This window comes from Corella eumyota, chromosome 1, assembly GCF_963082875.1.
Source record: "Corella eumyota chromosome 1, kaCorEumy4.1, whole genome shotgun sequence".
Classification (NCBI taxonomy): Eukaryota; Metazoa; Chordata; class Ascidiacea; order Phlebobranchia; family Corellidae; genus Corella; species Corella eumyota.
This window is the reverse complement of record NC_137490.1, coordinates 22,058,260-22,079,605: the sequence shown is the minus strand read 5'-3', so window position 1 is coordinate 22,079,605 and position 21,346 is coordinate 22,058,260. Positions and strand designations below refer to the sequence as shown.

Here is a 21,346-nt window from a genome sequence, read left to right as displayed (position 1 = left end):
AGGGATAATTTAACGACGTTGTTTTCTTTGATTTCTAAAACAATGTTTTGTTTGGTTTTCGTTTTAAGTTTTTTTAAGACTGTTTTGATTTAGCAAATTAAATATAAAAAAAAAACGATTTAAATTTAATAGAATAAAAAATTATAAAATAACAAAATTTTAATTTTTTAAAGTAATTTACTTTGATATCAATATTTCTAAATCAATTTTACGATTTTAAAGCGCCTGGGACATCATAAAGTAACTTGACTTTGATAAAGCCGTTGGGTCTTCGAAAAAAAAAATTTTTGTTATGACGTGTTTTTATAAAGTTAGGAGCGGTTGAAATCGTACTCCACTAAAATCCTAACAAATCCATTGTGACGTCAGAGGTGGCCTTTGGCCTAAAAATATCAAATATTTTGCTGTCTGCACTGTGTTTATTTTAACTTTAAACGTATTTTTAATCAAATATTTTATGAGTTTTTCAACAAAATGTTTAACTTGTAACTCGGCTAGCCTTGCCTACAAAAATAATATCGTATATGGTAAAAAAAAGCATTACAAATCTTATTAGTAGTGCGTGCGCACATTTTTATTCAAAACGGAGCGTAATTGTACAATTGCGCAGTTTACAAATAACAAAAGTTGGCAAATGATTGATTTTAAAGTTTGTTATCTTGTATTTACTACATTTATGCAAAATTGTAAGTTTTAGTTTCGTATAGAAATAGTTTGTTCAACGTGAGGTAAAAAACAAAAAAATATGAGCTACTCAAAAATATTAAAATTGTCACAACAAATCCTCTGTGACGTTAACAATAATTACAAAGAAATACGCAGAGGACAAAATATTAAGAGTCATGGCAAAAAAGTACCTTATTTGGTCTAAATTTAAAAAGTTTCGTTTAAATATTTTGTATTTAATAAAAACTGAAAAAAAAATACAGTGGAAACATATCTGGTCGGGGGCCGTAAGAATGCTGATGCATTAGGCAAAATGTTTAGTTTCCACGAATTCCCGGGAATCAAAAATTGTGCGTCAAAAGATTCAGTTTGTGCAAACGATACGATTTTAAAAGAGTGGCAAACATCATCACGTTGTAAAATTCCCTTTTTTCTAAATATTTATGTTAATATTTCAAACATCTTCGTGTTTTATTATTTCTTTTAATAACTCCAAGATTTTTTTAAATAGCCCTAACCCCATCGCATAAGTTGTCAGTACATGCCTATACTTCTAATAATTAGTAAAAAAAAGGATAAAGCATTCTTTTAAATAAATCTAAATTAAAAACTAACTTGTGATAAGATCCCTTAATTGCATGACACCATAATTTTGTTCTAAACCAAATTGGCTGTTTCTAAAACTCATTGATTAAGGCAAACACCTTTAAAGCCTAGGTGAGCAGTTTTGCAAGCAAGCCCCGTTGTCTTACTGTTCAGTTTTCAAATTTCCCTACAGCATACTGATTGGAAAACTAAACTTATAGAAACCCAGTTGTCACATGGCACTTTATTTACATAAAAACTTATTGTTAAATAAATAAAAAAACAAAAAAGACGGCCTAGCTTCGCTGTTTAGCAGTAAGGCTAAGTGATACTAAATATTTTTTAAATTGTTTCTTAAAAAGCAGGAGCTACTTATAATATGTATTTATTTTAACTGATTTAAGTATTTTGAATAAGTTCACATATATTATAAACATCTTACTAGTTCGTATTTTACACCCTGCCTTCACGCAAACTTGATTTAAAATCCTCAAACACGTGTGTACTAACAATTTCAAATTTGTTTACCCTTCCCAATTCGGCGTCAAAATACTCGGGTTATAACATATATTAAATAAAAGTTCCATTTTCCAAAAGAGATTTATTAAAAGAAACTGAATCATATTTGCTTTCTTCTTGGCAAAACATATTAACGCCGATAAAATAAAAATATTTCTGCACACGCGCTTAAATCAAAAAAAAAAAAAATCTTTCCAAAATGGCCACGTTAGGCCACTTCTGACGTCACAAGTAAATTCACAACGGTTCGTGGGATTTTAACAGTATTTATTTTTAAATTACTGTAACTTTCCAAAACTGAAATAAAATTAAGATATTTTTTGTAAATAAATTACAAAAAAATATAAACTTTTGTCGTAAATGCAAAAATATACTTTTACTAACGTTTGCAAAATGCATGTCCCAGGGGCTTTAAAGAAAAAATATTAATTATTTTTGAGGATAACTAAAATGTAAACAACTTTAATAATAGGGGAAAACTTTGGTTGCCGAAATTTTTTTTACACGTTTGCATATTCTTACATTTTTTAAAGTTGTTTATCGTTTTCGTATTTGTAAATACGAGTTTAACAAGTTTTATATGGTCTATGTGATAAGCATGCCAAATAGCAAATAGTCCTAATATTTATATTTATAATACCTAAAAGTTTCGTTTATTTGTTCAAGCAAAATTTTGTTAATTGGAGTTATAGAAACTATAAAACGGTTTTTTAAAATTAAAAAAAGGGGCTGAATAGGATTTAAATGCAGTAGACCTGACTGGAATTTTATGTTTTAAAATACTACACAATTGAAATAGGGGTTGTAACTAAATATGGGACCGGCAGCGTGGTGTAGTGGTAAGAACCACTTGCTACACTGCACATTGGGTAGTGGGTTCAGTTCCCACTGACCTCATGCTGTGGCGCTCTTAAGTAAGGCGCTATAAACAGTATGAACTCCTGTTGAGCCAGCACTTAATCAGCAGCATAATTACCAGGCAATTATAATCTATAATATCCCAAACTGCCAAAGGCAACTCGAACTGGTTCACAGTAACTGTTGTTACTCTATGTTTAAGTTGCGCATTCGACCTTCCTACATCGAGGATAAAAAAAACGTTTTAATAAATTAATAAAATTCTTTGTTTTTTAGAATGATTACATAAGTTATTTTTCTTAAGTTGAAATTTTACCAATCTTTAAATAATTTGAAAAAAATATTCAAAAAACTAACAAAAATGGGCAACAACGGCCCAGTTGAGAATATGAGGTCGTTTCTATCTTCTCGACCCCCTCTAGTGGTTTTTATTTTTTGTGTCGGGATGATTGCTTTTGCTCTGATTTCATTTGCATATTACATTAAACTTAATAACATTAGAAACCCAGATTCACAGCGGGTAAGTGTAATAAATTGAACGTTTTTTAAATATGTATTTTTCACCAATTGAACCAGCAACATGGTGTAGTAGTTAGAACACTTTGCTTTACTACATAAGGTCATTTGTGCTCTTGAGTAAGGTGCTGTATAGAAAATGAAATTTGCTTATCCTTAACTAAAAATTAGATTTTTATCTGCCAACTGTTCAATAATATCCCATACTGGCAAAGTCAACTTGAAACTGAGTTAGAGTAATACATTGCCCTATGTTTAGACCATGAAGTTGGCCCTTATAAATCTAGGATAAAAGTATTTAAAAATAATTCGTTTGTTATTATTTGTTGGAGTATATATAATTTTGTTGTTATCATAATTAACTATATTTTTTCATTTATATATGTACTAAAAAACAATTAATGTTAATATTACTTCGTGTTTTTTTTTAATAAAAGATTATCTTATATATGTATATATAAATTTTTTAATATTTTAACAAAAAATTTCAGTATTAATTCTCTGCTTATAAGGTTAGCCTTTATTAGGATTAATTAACTTTGAAAATTATTAAATTAAGTTAATTATATTACAGGACTGGAACAATTTTCTGGGCAACATCTCAAAACTAAATTTCTGTTCCACCCCTAACAACAACACAGATTTAATTTCAACAAATTATTCGAATAATTACCAAAATATTTCACTAAGATTAAAAATGTCGTTGTTATTGAAACCGGGGGAAAACCCGGGACTGATCAGCATGTTTTTTACAACAGTAAATGGCTCAGATTTAGGATTTTCAGGTTTGTTATAATACTACTACACAACTTTTCTTAAAGTTAATTTTAGAAACAAGTCGGCAGCGTGGTGTAGTGGTAAGAACACTTACTACGCAACTAGGGTCGTAGGTTCAATCCCCACTGCTCCATGCTGTAGCATCTTTTCATAAGGCGCTATAAACGGTATAAACTCCTGCTGAGCTAGCACTTAATCAGCAGCATAATTATCAGGCAATTGTAATCTATATTATCCCAAACTGTCACAGGCAACTCGAGACTGGGTCGAAGTAACTAATGTTACTCTATGTTTAGGTTGCGCATTCGACTTTCACACAACAAGGATAAAAATATATAAAAAATAAAATTTTATTAAAGTCCTAACTTAATTTTAATAAAGTTTGCTTAAAATCATATATTATAAAAAAACTATATTTTAATAAAGTTTGCTTAATAACAAGTATATATGTATAATAAATATTGTATCTAATAGCATATTTTATTGTTTATTTTATAAAGCTGTTTCTATTTATGCCATTGTGTTTGTTTTTGTTACCTGTTTAGGTCCATACCTTGTTTTGCTTCCACTTTAATAATTTCCATATTTTGTTGTTAGTTGTTAAAACACTTTTACTATTGTTAATGTTATAAATGTTTTTTAGGCCAATTTGCGAATGAATCGGTCAAATTAAATATATTCTTGGATTCACCAATTCAAGTTCAATGTGAAGATGAAATAGAATGTGTAAAAACTTTTTCAACTTGCATTACGTTTATGGCCCCACACACTTTAATTCCATTCTTACCGTAAGTTTTGTTGTGTTAGAAGATTTTTAATGCAACTTTGCATTAGCTGTCAACATGCGGTTGTGGTCAGAACACTTGGCTTCACAACATGAGGTCCTAGGTTCAATTCCCACTCCTCTCATGCTGTAGTACCCTTGAGCAAGGCACTATAACTGCTATAAACTCTTGTTGGGTTAATACTTAATTACAAGCCTATTTATCGAGCAATTATATATAATTTATACCTTTCAAACTGCCAAAGTCAACTAAAGACTGGGTCCGGTTAACAAATTTTACTCTGTGTTTAAGTCAGAAAGTCAACTTTCCCACATTGGAGGATAAATTAATAAAAAAAAATGTACCACGTTATACTTTTATATTTGTCCGAAAGCCCATTTTTCAAGCGATGATATCCGTTCCTTTTTTTCCTGTTACCCCAAACCCTCTTCAAAAATGATTTTTTATTTCCGACGATATTTTGACCTGAATTTTGGGTAAAATGTCAATATCAAAATTTTAGTTTTTTTTTAATTTTTATTTGGTAAAATAGTTTTTGATAGAATGGGAAAATATCTTGTTGCTAACATTCTGTTCAGCTTTTTGGTTTTGTATTCACAGCCAGCTTAGTGTGCAATCTGTGTTTTGTTATCATCTTACCACTAAGAAATCCCAAATTTTAATTCAAATAAAAGAATGGGGTTTTTTGTTGCTTTTATATATAATAAAAATTTGATATTTTTAAATGGTATATTTGTTTAAAATATATATTACTTAATTTAATTTTTTGAATGTATTATTTTTTGTAAGCTTTTATCCAGTTAAGCCCATAGCCCATTAGTTTTTAAATTTATGTTGAAATCTTATTTTTTGTAGTATTTTTTCTTTAAAATGAAGCTTCAATTAGTTTAAGAATGTTTTTTAAGAAAAATTAAAAAATGCTCATTCTTGAATAAGAGTTTGTTTTAATAAAGTTTAATTTTTTTAATTTTAGACGGCCTTCAACATGCTCTATTAATAATAAATCCACTTTATCAATCCACCAACTTGTTCCTAATAGCAATGGACATTGTGATAAATTCAAAGCAAGAATAAACAGGGTTGAAGAAGGACAACTACAAATTATGTTGAGTTTGGTAAGTAGAAGAAGTTTAATAAATTTAGCAGTTTTATTATACACTTAACTTCATGAGATCCTGGGTGTGATCCCCACTGCTCTCATGCTCCAGCGCCCTTAAGTAATGCGCTATAAACGATTTAAATTACTGGCAATTATAATCATTTATATCTCAAACTGCTAATGGAAAATTGAGATTGGGTCAGGGTATGTTTAGATCGTGAAGTCGACCTTCCCACATCAAGTATAAATTAATGTAAAAAATAAGGTCATTAATAATAAAATGGTAATTATAAAAAGCATATACATAATTTATTTTAACTAACATCTTAGAAAGTTAGTTTTTTTCAGAATCCCAAATTTAAGAGAAAAATCAAATTTAAATAAAAAATTTTAAATAAATACATAATTTTAAATAAAGAGCACTAGTTCATTGTCCACCTTACAATTAACATTTAAATTGTCATAGTATGGTCACAACAACTCATAATTAATAGTTACCAATAATAATTTACCTCTGCGCCGTCAGTGACAGTTTTACTTACTAATATATAATTATATATAGGTAATCATATTTAGAATTTTAAAACAACTTTTTTATAAATTAAACTTAATTTGGTAGGAAACAAGGCAACTAGTTTACTTGAGAATGATGCACAGCAGCTATTTCTTATTTGTGATCATCGTAACCGTGCTAATATTTGGAATAATAAGAGGGGGACCGCATCATCACGATAAACATCCTGGTCACCATAACAACGGGGGCATTAGAACTAGTTTACTAAGGTAATTTTAAAGCTATAAAACTGGGTCGTAGATATGTCTTTTTTGCAAATATATTATTTTAGGATATATATTTTAATAGGTTATATTAGATTGCTGTTTTTTAAGTTTTATTTTGGGTAATTTCTGCCCAATACAGTGTGGGTTTGTTAACTATTTTCTGAAGATGTTTAATTTTATTTAATATAAGGCCTAAAAAATTTCATTTAATAATAACTTATTCAAATATTAAATAAATGTGCAAACAATGTGTTTTAAAATCTTTTAATAAACAAAAATATATCTTTTAGTTTTACAAAGCCATTTAATAAACAATATATTTTGTTTTTATTTTTACTTTAATGTTGTTGATCATATTATATGTTTATTATTGTTTTTGTTTAATATTATCAAAACAGAAGGTGGTGTTATTAAGTGCCTTATTTATATGATGTACTTTTATAGAGTGCTGAAAAAGGGGTTTTTATTTAATTATTTTAAAGTTCTTTTATTCAAAACAGTATATATAATTGTTTGTTTTTTATTTTAAATATATGAAAATAAATATAATCTGTATGTATGTATTTAAATTGTTGTATTAAAATTAAGAATTTTTCTAACTATTCTTTTTACAAATTTACAAAACATAATTTATAAACAATAATTTATAAACAAGAGTGTAATTAGTGATTGCACATTGTATGCACTTTCAAGTTAAAAATGTTGTCTTAGTTATATTTTGTAATGTGTAGTCGGTTTATTTGTGCAAATTAAAAACTATATCTTGACTTCTTTTAAATATTTTTATTTTAAGAAACTTTTAATAACTGTAAATATAAAGCAGAATTGCCAAATTGTACAAAAAACGAATATTTTAATAATAATTCAAGTTACAAAAAAACATTTTTCCGTTATTAACATTTTGATAGCTCTTTTAAAAATGGAAAAAAAATGTTTGTAACGACTTTTAAAATGTATTCGAATACTAAAACCTCGATAAAAATAATTTATTAAAACAGTTATTTCAGTTAGGAGGAGGAGTTGTGGTTGAATATTTGTTATATAGTTTAAGAATTTGTAAAATCACATTCCCGACAGCTCCTTCGTACGCCCAGTTGTTTCTTCTCCACGGATTCTCGACCATATCCTCAAGAGCTTCTAATACTTTCTTATCATGAAGCCCCACGTGAATTGTGGGGTTGGATAACAAAGCTTTATATAAATCACTCTCAGGACTTAAAGGCTCGTCTGAATCGGACACAGTTTCATCTTTCTGGTCGCTTAGCAACCATTCACATGCTCGGTTAGGGTTGTTACCGTTGACCTTAAGCGCCCTTGTGCTATCTTCTTTACTAAAACCCATGTCCATTAATGTTGCGAGGTGTTTTGGGTTTGGTTTAAACGAACGTGTCCGAGTTTGAATCCCGCTGCTTGATTGTTGGGATGTATCCATAGCTTCGTCCACAACTTCCGGTTCTGGATGTGTTAGAATCCACTCCATTGCTTGACTGCTATTCATATTATTAACCCTAAATGCATGGGTAGCGTGTGCTACCGAAAACCCCATGTCAGTAAGTTGTTTTAACTGTTCGGGTTCAATTTGTGGAAGTTGTGGTTTTGTTGTTACATCTTTATCGAAATGCATGAATTTGTAAGATAGCTCAAGTAAGGCGAGTAGGACTTTACGTAACGTTTGTTCAACATGAAGAGGGGATGATGTTTGTAAATCGGGGGAGATTCTTTTTGGAACATCAACCTCAGATCCTTCATCATGAACAGGTAAACCCTCAGTTGCCCTTTTAATCGCAGCTGCCGACGGGCCTTCATGTGACGTCACCGCGTCTTTAACCAATGAGCTAACTGGTTTCGCGTTAGGACTTTTTATCAATAAAGCGCAGTCACCTTCAGCCAAATCTTCTTGCTTCGCTGTTTTATCATCACATAACGTACGTGGTGTGTTATTAACCAGTACTAGACGATATAGGGAGAAATTACTGTTACTTTCCGAGTCAGAGCTTAGCAGTTTGATTGCGATTTCTTTAATTTGGTCGACTGAAGTTTCTTTTGAAATGTTGACAACCGAATCGTTGCCGTACAAGTCACTAACATTCATCGAAAACAAGGTTGGTGTCTTTGTATGTGAGCTTGATAAAATACTTGACTTTAAATCCATTTTTAATATTCTAAACTCAGTAAAAAAACCTAAATATTGTGAAAGCCGGTTTGTAAATAAAAACAAACAGCTGAATCATAATTCGCTTGAGTGAATCAATGTTGCGTCATTTATCGGATGTATAATTACCAGCCGAAAACCGCTAGGGAGTGCCCGACGGGGTGTTAAAGTAGTTGTTTTTGTTACCACAACACGTTTACCGATTATTTTAAATGTAAAAGAACAGCTTTTCGGAGTAAATAGAAACTTTTGCTTATTAAATTGTATATTGTTATGTGCTCGTTTTATTATATATAAGTGCAAATACGCAGAGCAAATACCGACGCTGTTGTTGCTACAAAAAGAAATTTTAAAAGTCCGCCAAAATGAAAAACACATAGCAATTAAAAATAATATATTAAGAACGCATTTTTTAAAAGGTTGGCTTGAAATTGATCATAATTTACAACAACATGAACCTGTATTTGATGGGAAAAATTTCTTGTTTGAATAGTTATAATGTATTTTTAATATTTTTGTTTGTTTTTGCGTAGTTATGCGTACTGCTACTTTACGTGCCAAAAAAAAAAAATACCACAACACTACATGAGGTTATAGGTTTGATTTCCAATGCTTCTATAGTGTATAGTCTTTGAGTAAGGCGCTGATAACTTAAAAACTATTGGCAGGTTAGTTTTTGGGCAACTATGATTAATAATATTTCTAATTAACAACGGCAACCCAGGACTGGGTCGGGGTAACAAATGTTACTCCTTTTTTTTTCATTTTCGTAACCTTTATTTCTTCTTTGGCGACTTGTTTTGGCAATTTTTAACGTCCAAACAAACTTCTTTGACGTTAATTAATGACGCAACAATAAAAAACAATGACGTGTACCACGTGATCCACTCAAAAGTATTGAGTTTCTTTGCTTACACTAAAGTGTTGGTTACACATTTCAACAATTGATTAAGAAAATTCAAACAAAATAGGAATTGTTTTTGAATTCTAGTATTGCTTCACCAACAAAAGATTAATTATTCTATAAACTAAAGACTGTATTAAAACCAGTTTATATTTTGGAGTAAAAACTTTGTTAAAATTAAGTTTTAAAAATCGTTTTAAAAGTAATTTTTTAAACAAATACTACATGTCATGTAGATAACGCTAAGCTTGTTAAATAGTTTACAACTTAGCGTCAGTTGTACACGTAATTTAAGTGGCACTACAACTAGCTTTATTCAAGTTATTAGGCGACAGTTGTCAACTAGTTTTTACGTTAACTCAACCGTTTATGTTGATGTTTTGTAGAATTTAAGCTGGGTTAAGCCTAACATGAATTTGTAGAAAAGTATTTTGTACGACAAGGTCTTAAAACTAGATTAAAAGATGAAGTTGGATGAAAATAAAAGCAGTGATAATGGAGAAGAGGTGAAGTAATAAAGATTTACGTTTGTGTATTGTATGGTTGACTGTGTACCCCATGCTATCTTTAATAGATATGGTTTTATTTTGACTGTGTAAGTTAAATTTGTAATATAGAATTATATTTATATCGACATTTTAAAATATTTATTAGTAAGCTTAAGTATAAAGTGTGCAACATCTACTTAACTAGTTTAGATACATTTATCGGTTGTGTAAAAATAAGGAATTTTTTTTGTAATTTTTATGATCTAATATTAATAGTTTATTGTCATTTAATCGAGAGCTATTTGACTAAAAAGACATTTGGCCTAAAACAATATGTCAAAAATTCTATTTTACTGAAAATGTGACATTTTTATTGAATTTCTTCTGTAAGAAATTATTTGAATTTCAAGAAAAAAAGGCTGACTTTAATTTTAGAAAAACTTGTTTCGAAACTTTGTTTTTGGGTATTTGTATATTAAGTCAAATAGTTTTAGGGTATATTGCGGGACAGTCCTACTATTTACTTCATACGACTACACAGGCCATATGACATACAAGCCATACAAAGTAGCACTTTTATCATAAAAGAAAATATAAAATGCAGAAATCGCGTAGACTGTTTTTTGTATTAAGGGCAACTAAAAGCATTTCCAAAAAAATGGTTGGGGTTGGAGTTAATAAAAAGTGTCCCAATGTCAGTATTTGAAGGTCGGTATTCCCGAATAAACAGTCAACGAGTTTGTGTGGTTCTGTGTGACAAATAGTCACTTTCTGTGTGGTCCTATGTTATTTTATGTGGTAATTAGTAAGACCCTTTGCGGATACCACTTTTAGTGTAACAACAACCGGCAGCGGCAGCGTGGTGTAGTGGTAAGAAGAACACTTGCTACACCACACACTGCCACAGGCAACTTGAGACTGGGTAGGAGTAACTGATGTTACTCTATGTTTAAGTCGCGCATTCGACTTTCCCACATCGAGGGTAAAGATATATAACAAAAAAAATTTTTTTTTTAATTTATGAATTACGTTTTTAAACTTAGGACCCTGAACCAATTCCAGAAGTTCGCGAAATGAGTGAGATCGACATTCAAGTACAAGCACAAGAACATGTTTACCGCACTATTCTAATGAAGGAGAAATCGAAATCGGGTAAACACACTTTAGAAGAAGTTGGAAGGTCATTAAACGCCATTGCACAAAGAAGAAGGCAATATTTTTTGGAGTACAAGAATTGTGATAGTATTCGTTGTGTTAGACAGTGGTTCGCATGGGAAGTAAAGGTACAAGTCTTGATTGATTTTATTAAAGAGTTTTAACGTTTTGATAAGTGATTAAAGTTTCAATTGTACTTGTTTTTAATATTGATAAAAAACTTGTTGTACTATTGCGTTTTTTTTCATAATTATTTTTTTTCGTTGTGGGACCTAAACATAAAGTAACATTAGTTTGGGGTAACTCACGTTACTTTATGTTTAGGTCCCACAACGAAAAAAAATAATTATAAAAAAAAATGCAATAGTACAACAATGTTTAGGAAGTTTTTCCTTTTTTTATTTATTTATCTTTGATGTGGAAAGGTCGACTTCACGACCTAAACATAGAGTAACATTTGTAACCCTGACCCAGTCTCAAGTTGATTTTGGGAGTTTGGGATATTATTGATTATAATTGCCTGATAATTAAGCTGCTGATCAATTGTTTAGCAGTAGTTCACACCGTTTAAAGCGCATTATTTAAGGGCGCTAAAGCATAAGGGATCGAACCCAGGACCTCATGTAGTAAAGCCAAGTGTTTTGACAACTATACCACGCTGCTGGGCGGAAAAACCCCAGAGTTAAAGTTTTTGCGAGACTTGAACTAAAAACCTTTTGTGCTGCTAGCTGTACAATGTATTAAAGGATTGTTTATTTTAAACATTTTTAGAGAAATTCTGAAACTAATGCTAGTGAAGTTCGTACTGAAAATGCGGCCACTAGGGGCGTTAAAATGTTTCTGCATCGAATCGATTTCTATGGGACTTTGTTAACAAGATTTGTTGAATATATTTTACGACCTTTGCAATCCCATTATGCAACCGCTCATGCTAGTAATCAAGATTTAGAAAATGTGAGAAGTCAGATGAAGCAATTAAAGGTAAAATTGCTCAATAAATATTTTTTTTATAAATATTCGATTTTTTATTTTAATAATTACTTAATTATTTATTTATTATTAATATTCTTTTTATATAACTTATGTATATGTTTAAAAAAAATTCGTTTAGAAGAGCACATTATTTTTTAATAATTACGTTATTAAGTTTAAGTTAAAAATGCCAGTGAAGATTAACATTTGTTACCCCAACCCAGTCTCGAGTTAGTTGTGGCAGGTTGGGATATTATAGATTATAATTGCCCGATAATTGAGCTGCTGATTAAGTGCTGGCTCAACAGAAGTTCGTATTATTTATAGCGTCTTACTCAAGGGCACTACAATATAAAAGCGGTGAGCACTGTACTCTTTTTAAATATATGACAATATTTTAATTTATCAATTTTAACTTTTTAATTTTTTTTTAATTTAAAGTCGAAATGTGAAAGATTATTATCCGACAATAACGTGGTATATTTGGATAACGTTAATCATTCAGAAGCGGAAAAAAGATTTCCAATTATATCAATTTTACCAAGCGTGCATGAGACTTTACATAACATGGTTATGCTTTCATTTCAGTGGAGGTTACATGCAAGGTCAAATTTTGCTTTTTTTAAAAATTTCAATGTCAAAAGTATAAGTTTTTTTTAATAAGTTTATAAATATCCAAAATCTTTAATTTTTAATTAAATATTATTTCTAATTAAAGTTTTAATAAAATAACTTTGAGCATTACCACAATTTTTTTTATAAAATTACGCGTCACCACAAACGTTAAGATTTTAGTTTAAGCTGGGCTAAATTTTTCTTTATGATGTTCTATTCTTAGGCAGTTACTGTGGGGCCTCCCAACTGCAAATTGGGAGGCACATTCCCATTTTAATTCAAAGTAGGTTGTTATATACTAGTTAGAAGATTTTTACTCAGTTTTAGCCCTATTTTTCATAAAGTTTTGGAAGCGCTTTTAAATGCAGAGTTTTAGGTTATTTTGTGTGCAGTTTATATTAAGTCAGTGTGTTATTATTGTTGTACAATATTTTAAGAAAGAATAGCGTCTTATGGTTAAGTTTTTGTGTATACTAATATGATATATATCCGCCGTTTATTAAAGTATATGGGTTAGATAGATAGAAGCGGTCTTTGAGTTTTATGGCCATATATATGGTTATTAATCATTTTAGTCTAAATCTAAATATTAATTTTGCAGTTAAACTTGAATATATGAATTTATATAAGTGAATAATATTTTGTACAATTAAGACGGTGTTAATATTTTATGTTACTAGATTTTTGGTTACGTTTATAGTTTAGTTTTAGTCAGTTTATTTGAAGTTTAGTGACTGAATGTGTATAACTAAGAAAGCTTTAACTATTAATGTTTTACTATGTATTATGGTAGATGATATAACTTGTGTTAATGTGATAATATAAGTTAAAGTTGTTGTTTAAATTTTAGATTTAATTAACTCAGCCTATACTGTAGCTTTATGGTTTACTTTAAAATTTGTGCTTCGCTTAAAACCTTTTTTTGCCTTCGCGTTTTTGTGCTTTTGCCGCGGGAATGGTTTGCTATGTTTTGCGCTTAAGCTTAAGCCTATGATAAGTCTTGAGTTGCTATTTTATTGAAGTATTTTTAACTTTACATATATTTCTTAAAGGTTTTATATAATATTATATGTTTAAATACTATGTGAATAACGTAAAATATAATTTAAAAAATTAATTTTTACATTTTAAGAAACATTTAATTTGAATAGTCTTTTATAAATTTATATATATAAACTTATACCTATATACCATAGCAAAACTGTATAATTACTACGTTTTTTAAAAACTGTTTATTAATATTTTGGCAATATTAACGAATAGGGTACTGCTTTTATTTTTTTATGGTTCTTACAATTCATTGTTTTAGGTTTTTTGGAAGAACAGTAAACTACAAATACTAAATTCAATATTAAATAAACATTTTAATAATTTATTGTGGTTTAGATTCGAGCAACAATTTGAAAATATTCAGGACCGACGAAAGTTGGTGGATACTGAACAAGATTTAAACGAAAAAAGAAAAATTTTAAGATCGATGGAACACCAAATGAGGTGGAATATTTATTTTTTTAAACAATTTTATTAATTAAATTTTTTATTTTTTATCAGCGCTGTGGCTGTATAAGGTGTGAGTCACCACATAAGGTCTTGTGTTTGATTCCTACTGCTCTCATGCTGTAGCGCCCTTGAGTAGAGGGGCGCTATAAACGGTATAAACTCCTGCTGAGCCAACACTTAATCAGCAGCATAATTATCGGGTATTACATTTTATAATATCCCAAACTGTCACAGGCAACTCGAGACTGGGTCGGAGTAACTGATGTTACTCTATGTTTAAGTCGCGCATTCGACTTTCCCACATCAAGGATAAATAAATATACAAAAAAAATCCGAAATAATAGCCTAAACAACTTTAAACAACCCACTTTAAACATATCTGTAATATGCCAACTAGCAAAGTCAACTCGAGACTGGGTCAGGGTAACTGATGTTACTCTATGTTTAGGTCGTAAAGTCGACCTTCTCACATCGAGGATAAAGATATATTTATAAAACAACTTTTAACATTTAAACCCAACAGGCGGACAGTGCGAGGCAGAGATTTATTAGTTGAAGAAATCGCTTCACGACAGCACGCAATAACAACAAGTAACTTCAGTGAGGTATATACACAATGTACTGACAGAATTGATCTTATTCGAAGAACTTATGAGGAATGCAAATCAAATATTCACTACGCTGAAACGGCTATTAAAACGTAAATGTTGAAATTAATAGATTTATACAATTTAAGATGCAAGAAAAATAAAACAATTTAATTTATTAAATATTTAATTTTTTTAAAATTGTTATGTACTGTTGGATCCTGCTTAAGTGTCTAATTCCACTAACCTTAATAATCACAAAGACAAATGGTAACTATAACTAACTTGTCAGTCTAACTGTGCTTTTTTTGTATATATCTTTATCTTTGATGTGGAAAAGTCGAATGCGCGACTTAAACATAGAGTAACATTGGTTACCCCGACCCAGTCTCGAGTTGCCTGTGGCAGTTTGGAATATTATAGATTATAATTGCCTGGTAATTAAGCTGCTGATTAAGTGCTGACTCAGCAGGAGTTCATACCTTTTATAGCGCCTTACTTAAGGGCGCTACATCATGAGATTACTGGGGATCAAACTTAGAACCTCATGGGAAGTGTTGTGACCACTACGCAACGCTGCCAATCATTAGTGCGAATTCGTCAAAAATACGAATAAACTGTATTTAAATTCTAAATGATTAAAAATCTTTTTTTCTACACTCTAGAGCTCAACAAAGTATTGGAAAATACAAAATAGTTGGCCCCAAACGAAAACAAAAACTTGAATCAAGTATTCTTAAACGCACTAAGAAAGTCGACGAGTTAAATAAATTAAAAACTGAACTCGACCGTTTGGAGGTAACTACGTCATCACTATGTGACGTCATATTAGTGCCGTGACGCCAAACTATTACGTCAACGATTAGTGACGTCGTAGAATAGGTTTAAGTTTTATAATTGGCATTTTGTTTTTATTATTACTCTTATTACTTAAGTGATTTTTAAAATGTTATGTCATTTTAGTATTTTTTGTGATGTCATATCATATGACGTCATAACATATCATTTTTTTAGAATCAGAAAGCCCGATTGGACGAGGAAGAGGTCACGTGGTTACGAGGTGGTTATGACAACGAGATTGGAATAATTGAAACGTTAAAAGAACAGTGTGGAACGTTGGAGGGAAATTTAAGGGATTTGGAGAAACAGAAAAACGATTTAAAGTTGTCGTATGAGGACGCTATGGAGCAGGTTAAAATTATATTTTTTGGGTATTTCGGTTTTACAGTCTGATAGTTTAATATACCGGTATCAAAATTATTGCATCAAATTAGGGAACGAAAGGTTCTGTGTTCGAGTCGCACTAATAGCACACTATTTGCCCTAAAACGTGTTGTTAACCGGTAGCGTGGTGTAGTAGTAAGAACACTTGCTATAAACTAAAAGCTGAAGAAGGTCGTGTGTTTAATCCCCACTGCTATCATGCTGTAGCGCCCTTGAATAAGGCGCTATAAACGGTATAAACTCCTGCCGAGACGGTATTTAATTAGTAGTATAATTACTGGGCAACTATATTCAATAATATCCCAAACTGCTATAGGCAATCGAGACTGGGTCAGAGTAACTGATGTTACTCTATGTTTAAGTCGCGCATTCGACTTTCCCACATCGAGGATAAAAATATATACAAAAAAAAGAAAAAGATAGCTTAAAACGCATTACAACTGCACACCCTTGCCCAATAAGAATAAAAGCCTATTACCTTAAGGTGATACGGAAAAGGTTATATGAAAAAACATACATATACACAAGAGTTACATATTTGGAAAACTAGCTAGGCCAGAAGGTTTCAGGTTCGAGTCGCGTCAAAGCCACAATATTAGCACTAACATTAATCTCTTGCTACTGCATGGCTTTTGTAAGAACAGTAGTCAAGGTTCTGGGTTCAATTTTTGCATCTGCTATATCATAAAATATTTTTTTTTATTTATTTTTAGTTAATGCTCTTGAGTAGCGAATACGATCAACTATCACACAGATACGAGTACGTCAAACGTTTATCCTCAATCTTGGTCAAGTCTTTTTGGAACAATATCGACCAGCAGGTGGCGGTAAAACCCAATAAGGTAAATGTTTAGTATTATATTTCAGTGTGTGGTTAACTAGTGTGGGATACCGGTTTGGGCAACGAATTAGAAGCCAAAAATTATCGGATTGAAGTCCAACCTCTGACACATTATTCGCCAATGAGCTCAGCTTTTACAGATTGCTTAAACACGTCACAACAGCACACTCTTCCCCATTAAAAATATAAAATCTATTACAATAAAGGAATATGAAAAAAAATGGTGTTTCGGGTTTAAGTCGCACTAAAGGCACACTTTTCGCTTTTGAGTCCGGTTTTTACAGATATCTTAAACATTACAATAGCACACTCTTTTCAAATTAAAAATAAAATACTTTAAGGTGATTAAAAAATGGTGTACGGGCCAATAGATCTCAAGTACTAAACCATCATCCCATAACACCAAACTTTAGGCTTAGCTTATATTGGCCAAGTTAGCAGCCTTTTATTATAAACATTTAACCCAAATATTTGTTAATAAATCTGGTTTAACATTTCAGATCAGTATAGATCGAGCAGAACGGGAAAACGCATACGAGATGACGCAACCCAAGGGCGTTGCTATGGTGATCTGTAACGACTGGATTGTTAAATCACCACGACAACAAGCTAACAACAAAAAAAACAACAAAAACAACAACAACAACAAAAAGCACGACATCGGCAAAATATTGGATACCTTATGCGTCCAACTCGGATATTATTTGATCCACAGAAATAACTTATCCGCTTCTGCTATGAAGAACAACATTGTGGGATTGTCGGATCAATATCACGGATACTCCGGGAACCATAACTCTCTGCTGGTAATTGTGGTCGCGCAAGCGAATGAGCACGGCCGTGTGGTGGCGCAAGACGGCAGCGTTGTCAGAGTGAGTGACTTTCTGCAACATTTCGCGAACGTTCGATGTCCAGCGCTGATCGATAAACCAAAAATATTTCTGTTTATTTTGCGGGTGACCGATCGCGAACCCGTTCTACCTTCTGTGATCGAATCAACATCGTCTCAGTTACGTCATAATAGCTTATTATACCCCGGCGATAACCCTGTTTATTTCGAACCGGAGCCTGTTAAAGTTGACGACGACTACATGGTGGCGAGAATCATGTTTGAAGATGACGTCACGGGGGATGGGGGGCCGACTTTTGGGGGGATACAAAGTCTAACAGACGAGGGGCAGACCCCGTGGTTTGTTAATACGATGGTCAAAGTGTTGGCTAATCAAGCGGGGAGCGTTGATGTTTTGAGCATGTTTCAGAACATGAAGAGAGAGTTTGTGGCGCACTTGAGTAGCCCAAGATCAACTGGTGAGTTATTTAAATGGTTTGTTAATTTAAACTTAGCTTTAAGATTTTACCAGCAGCATGCTATAGTGTTTAGAGCACTTGGTTTTACTACAAGGTCTTGGGTTCGATACCCACTGCTCTCATGCTGTAGTGCCCTTGTGTAAAGCACTATAAACGGTATGATCTTCTGCTAAGCAAGCAGTTAATCAGCAACATGATTACTGGGCAATTATAATCTTTAATATTCCAAACTGCCAAAGGCAATTTGAGACTGGGTTGGGGTTACGGTTGTTACTCTATGGGGTAACGGTTGTTACCTTTTTAGGTCTCACATTCGATCTTTTCACATCTAGGATAAATAAATACAAAAAATAATATAACTTACTAAAAAAATATAAATTTTTATTGCAAATACAATGAAATTTAATAACAATTTTTAATTTTTTTAACTTTTATTATTTTATTAACGAAAATCTGTTTTTAGTGATGTCAAGTAACGACACTTCGCCAATGAGTTCAATAATCTCGAAATCATCTCGAAAAGAAGCTCATGTTAATTTATTTGTCGATCAAAAACTTACAAAAAAATTGTATCTCATGCCTGGCATCTGAAAATTTAAGTATTTGTTTCTTTTTTTACTGTAACGTATGGTAAAACCCGGCTTTTAAACTAGAAATAAATAACTGAAACATTTTTTAAATATAATTTCTGTTAGGGTTCAGATTTTTGCGATATTAGGCTTAGATTTCAGTTATGCATTTGTAGCTTATTGTGCATAAGCTAACCTTTTATTCACATTAATAACAATTAAATTTAACTATTTCACATTTGGTGGGAATTATTTTTGTTATCGTTTCTTGATTTCATCAAAACCTTACATTAACTCCTATTTTGATATGTCTTTTAATCTTAAACTTGTTTTTAAAATCTGTGGTTTGCTTTTGACATGGAATTCGATTCTTTGTTATTCTTTTTCAAACGAGTTTTCTTATGCCTTTCTACAAAGTAGTTGGATTTTGGATTTTGGAATTTTACGTTTTTGATTTACCGTTAATGAAATTTGAATTCGACTTTATAAGAAATTGCCGTATAATATAATTATACAGTGAATTCACCTGCGTGGTTAATTTAAGAATTCCTAACCAGCAGACGAGCAATTAGCTAGTTAAGAAAAACAATTAACTGTCTTTAACTTAAAAATAAAACCTTCCGATTGGGTCGACGGAGACCGCTACAAATTGGTGACTGCCCTCTGTGATTAAAGTGTGAGAATTCTAACAATCAGGACTTGTAGCACCTGACTCACGCTGTGAACATCGCAAAATGTTGGACGCAATACTGTTTGGATTTACTGTCTTATACCAGCAAACCCGTGTTGACCATACCAACAAGAAGACCTTCGTCAACGAACAATAAGTACCCTTTTTTTGTGTTTTTATTAAGATACATTTTGGTGTTTTATTTAGTGTATAATTTTATTGTTTTTAACGAATATGTTACCCTCGTTATTTTCTAAACGTAATCGGTCTGATAAGAGGGTTGTGTCTGTGTGTGATAATGTTGATTCTGATTCTTCTGGTAATGATATTGACTTAGGTGGTAATGGCAATAAGAATGTTAGGTGGGGCAACGCGTTATCGCAGGGTAATTTATTTTTGACCGCTGACCAGCCTCATAACCCCACTATGGCATCTACCTTTTCCCTATCTAACTTAGACCAGTCTACTCACGTTGTTAACTCTAATTTTGCTAACTTTTCATCAAATTTACCTCAAACCCCTGGATCTTTAAGTTATTCCTACACCAGCTCTATTTTTTCCACCCCACGAGTTATGCCCGCATCAGAAATACGACCGAGTTTTCCAAATTTTAGTGCTAGTAATCCCTTTAATCAGAAATTTCCAATTTACGATCGAGTTCAACAATCTCGAAGCGAATCCTCTGTTGCCGCGGAAAACCTACCGAACAATCGTTTTTATTTACCGAAGTTTTCGACTACTAGTCCGGCTACATGGTTTATGATGGTGGAGTCCATTTTTGATCAATATCAAATTACAAATGAAAATTTGAGATATAATTTGGTAATTCAAAATTTAGATGAGACAATTTGGAGCAAGTTAACAAGCATTATTCAAAACAAAAATTTTGTTAACCCGTATGAAAATCTCAAGATGCAAGCAATTAACCATTTTTCTGTACCCCGTGCAAGGTGTATGTCGATGTTAAAGGATATGGAGCTTGGCAATAAGAAGCCTACGGAGTTGTTAAGCGATATGATGGAATGTATATCATACGACCGAAGCGAAGGAATGATGGACATAGTGCGTTCCCTTTTTATTGAAAAATTGCCTCCTGATGTGTATATGATTATGGAGTCAAAATGCAACGAAACCTTGGAGCAAATAGCTATTACTGCTGACAATCTTATGACCGCTCGTTGCAATTTAGCAAAATCTAGTAGACTGCCAGCATCGATGACGCCAGGCCCTTCACAACCAAATGAGCAGTTATTAGGCATGGGCATTCTATCTGAGCAAATGGCTGCGGTTAAGGACGAAATTCAAAATCTAAGGGTCGAATGCGGAATTTTAAAGAATCAGCGCTTTTCTGGCGACGTAAGCACAAATCGCAGACCTAATGACTATTTCCGGCCTCGCTACTCTGATCGCAATGATCGCGGAAACTTTCAAGGACCAAAACGTGAATACAACCCGCGATGGTGCCGAAGCCACAATAATTGGGGAAAAAATAGTTATAGATGCGACCCTCCATGTAGTTTTCCTTCAAAAAACGGACCATCACCCGCGGTTCGCCAGTGAATCGTGGGGAAAACGTCGATAATGAACCAGTTTATTCAATTTCTCACCACTTGTTTTATGTATTTGATTATCGCTCACGCAATTCTTTTCTTATTGACACGGGATCTGTAAATAGCATTTGGCCCGTTAATAAGATTAATCGTTCTCGCATTACTCAGTTTTTATCTGCGGCAAATTCCAGTCCAATACCAGTCTACGGGGACAAAGTTGTTGAAC

General features: G+C 31.9%; 3 protein-coding genes across 4 annotated transcripts; 2 read left to right on the top strand and 1 right to left on the bottom strand.

Annotated features, from left to right (window-relative positions):
- Positions 1 to 2,908: 2,908 nt before the first annotated feature.
- Positions 2,909 to 7,330, top strand: LOC145746796 (transmembrane protein 248-like). The gene is made up of 5 exons (XM_082564835.1): positions 2,909 to 3,148; positions 3,719 to 3,929; positions 4,565 to 4,709; positions 5,680 to 5,821; positions 6,425 to 7,330. Exons 1-5 carry the CDS (start codon positions 2,990 to 2,992, stop codon positions 6,590 to 6,592), a joined length of 825 nt encoding a protein of 274 aa, XP_082420961.1. The 5' UTR covers positions 2,909 to 2,989; the 3' UTR covers positions 6,593 to 7,330.
- LOC145746780 (ubiquitin-associated domain-containing protein 1-like) lies at positions 7,324 to 8,770 on the bottom strand. The gene has a single exon (XM_082564834.1). The coding sequence runs from the start codon at positions 8,735 to 8,737 to the stop codon at positions 7,589 to 7,591; it is 1,149 nt and encodes a 382-aa protein (XP_082420960.1). The 5' UTR covers positions 8,738 to 8,770; the 3' UTR covers positions 7,324 to 7,588.
- Positions 8,771 to 10,019: 1,249 nt separating this feature from the next.
- On the top strand, positions 10,020 to 19,421 carry LOC145744017 (uncharacterized). Of its 2 annotated transcripts, none has more exons than XM_082562111.1 (11): positions 10,020 to 10,147; positions 11,173 to 11,412; positions 12,056 to 12,265; positions 12,698 to 12,861; positions 14,258 to 14,365; positions 14,895 to 15,071; positions 15,624 to 15,756; positions 15,973 to 16,149; positions 16,896 to 17,024; positions 17,524 to 18,331; positions 18,795 to 19,421. In XM_082562111.1, the coding sequence occupies exons 1-11, from the start codon at positions 10,106 to 10,108 to the stop codon at positions 18,920 to 18,922; spliced, it is 2,316 nt and encodes a 771-aa protein (XP_082418237.1). In that variant the 5' UTR covers positions 10,020 to 10,105; the 3' UTR covers positions 18,923 to 19,421. The 2 variants fall into 2 exon arrangements, with proteins under 2 accessions (XP_082418237.1, XP_082418243.1); XM_082562117.1 differs by having other exon boundaries at positions 10,142 to 10,236.
- Positions 19,422 to 21,346: the final 1,925 nt, after the last annotated feature.

What these genes read in the sequence shown, in the direction of transcription:
- LOC145746780 (XM_082564834.1), bottom strand. Translation starts at nt 8,737, where the DNA reads ATGGATTTAAAGTCAAGTATTTTATCAAGCTCACATACAAAGACACCA.
- LOC145746796 (XM_082564835.1), top strand. Translation starts at nt 2,990, where the DNA reads ATGGGCAACAACGGCCCAGTTGAGAATATGAGGTCGTTTCTATCTTCT. An exon ending in CTCAGATTTAGGATTTTCAG is followed by an intron (nt 3,930 to 4,564) that starts GTTTGTTATAAT and finishes AATGTTTTTTAG; the next exon opens with GCCAATTTGCGAATGAATCG. An exon ending in ACTTTAATTCCATTCTTACC is followed by an intron (nt 4,710 to 5,679) that starts GTAAGTTTTGTT and finishes TTTTAATTTTAG; the next exon opens with ACGGCCTTCAACATGCTCTA.
- LOC145744017 (XM_082562111.1), top strand. Translation starts at nt 10,106, where the DNA reads ATGAAGTTGGATGAAAATAAAAGCAGTGATAATGGAGAAGAG. An exon ending in CAGTGGAGGTTACATGCAAG is followed by an intron (nt 12,862 to 14,257) that starts GTCAAATTTTGC and finishes ATTGTGGTTTAG; the next exon opens with ATTCGAGCAACAATTTGAAA. An exon ending in CTGAACTCGACCGTTTGGAG is followed by an intron (nt 15,757 to 15,972) that starts GTAACTACGTCA and finishes TCATTTTTTTAG; the next exon opens with AATCAGAAAGCCCGATTGGA.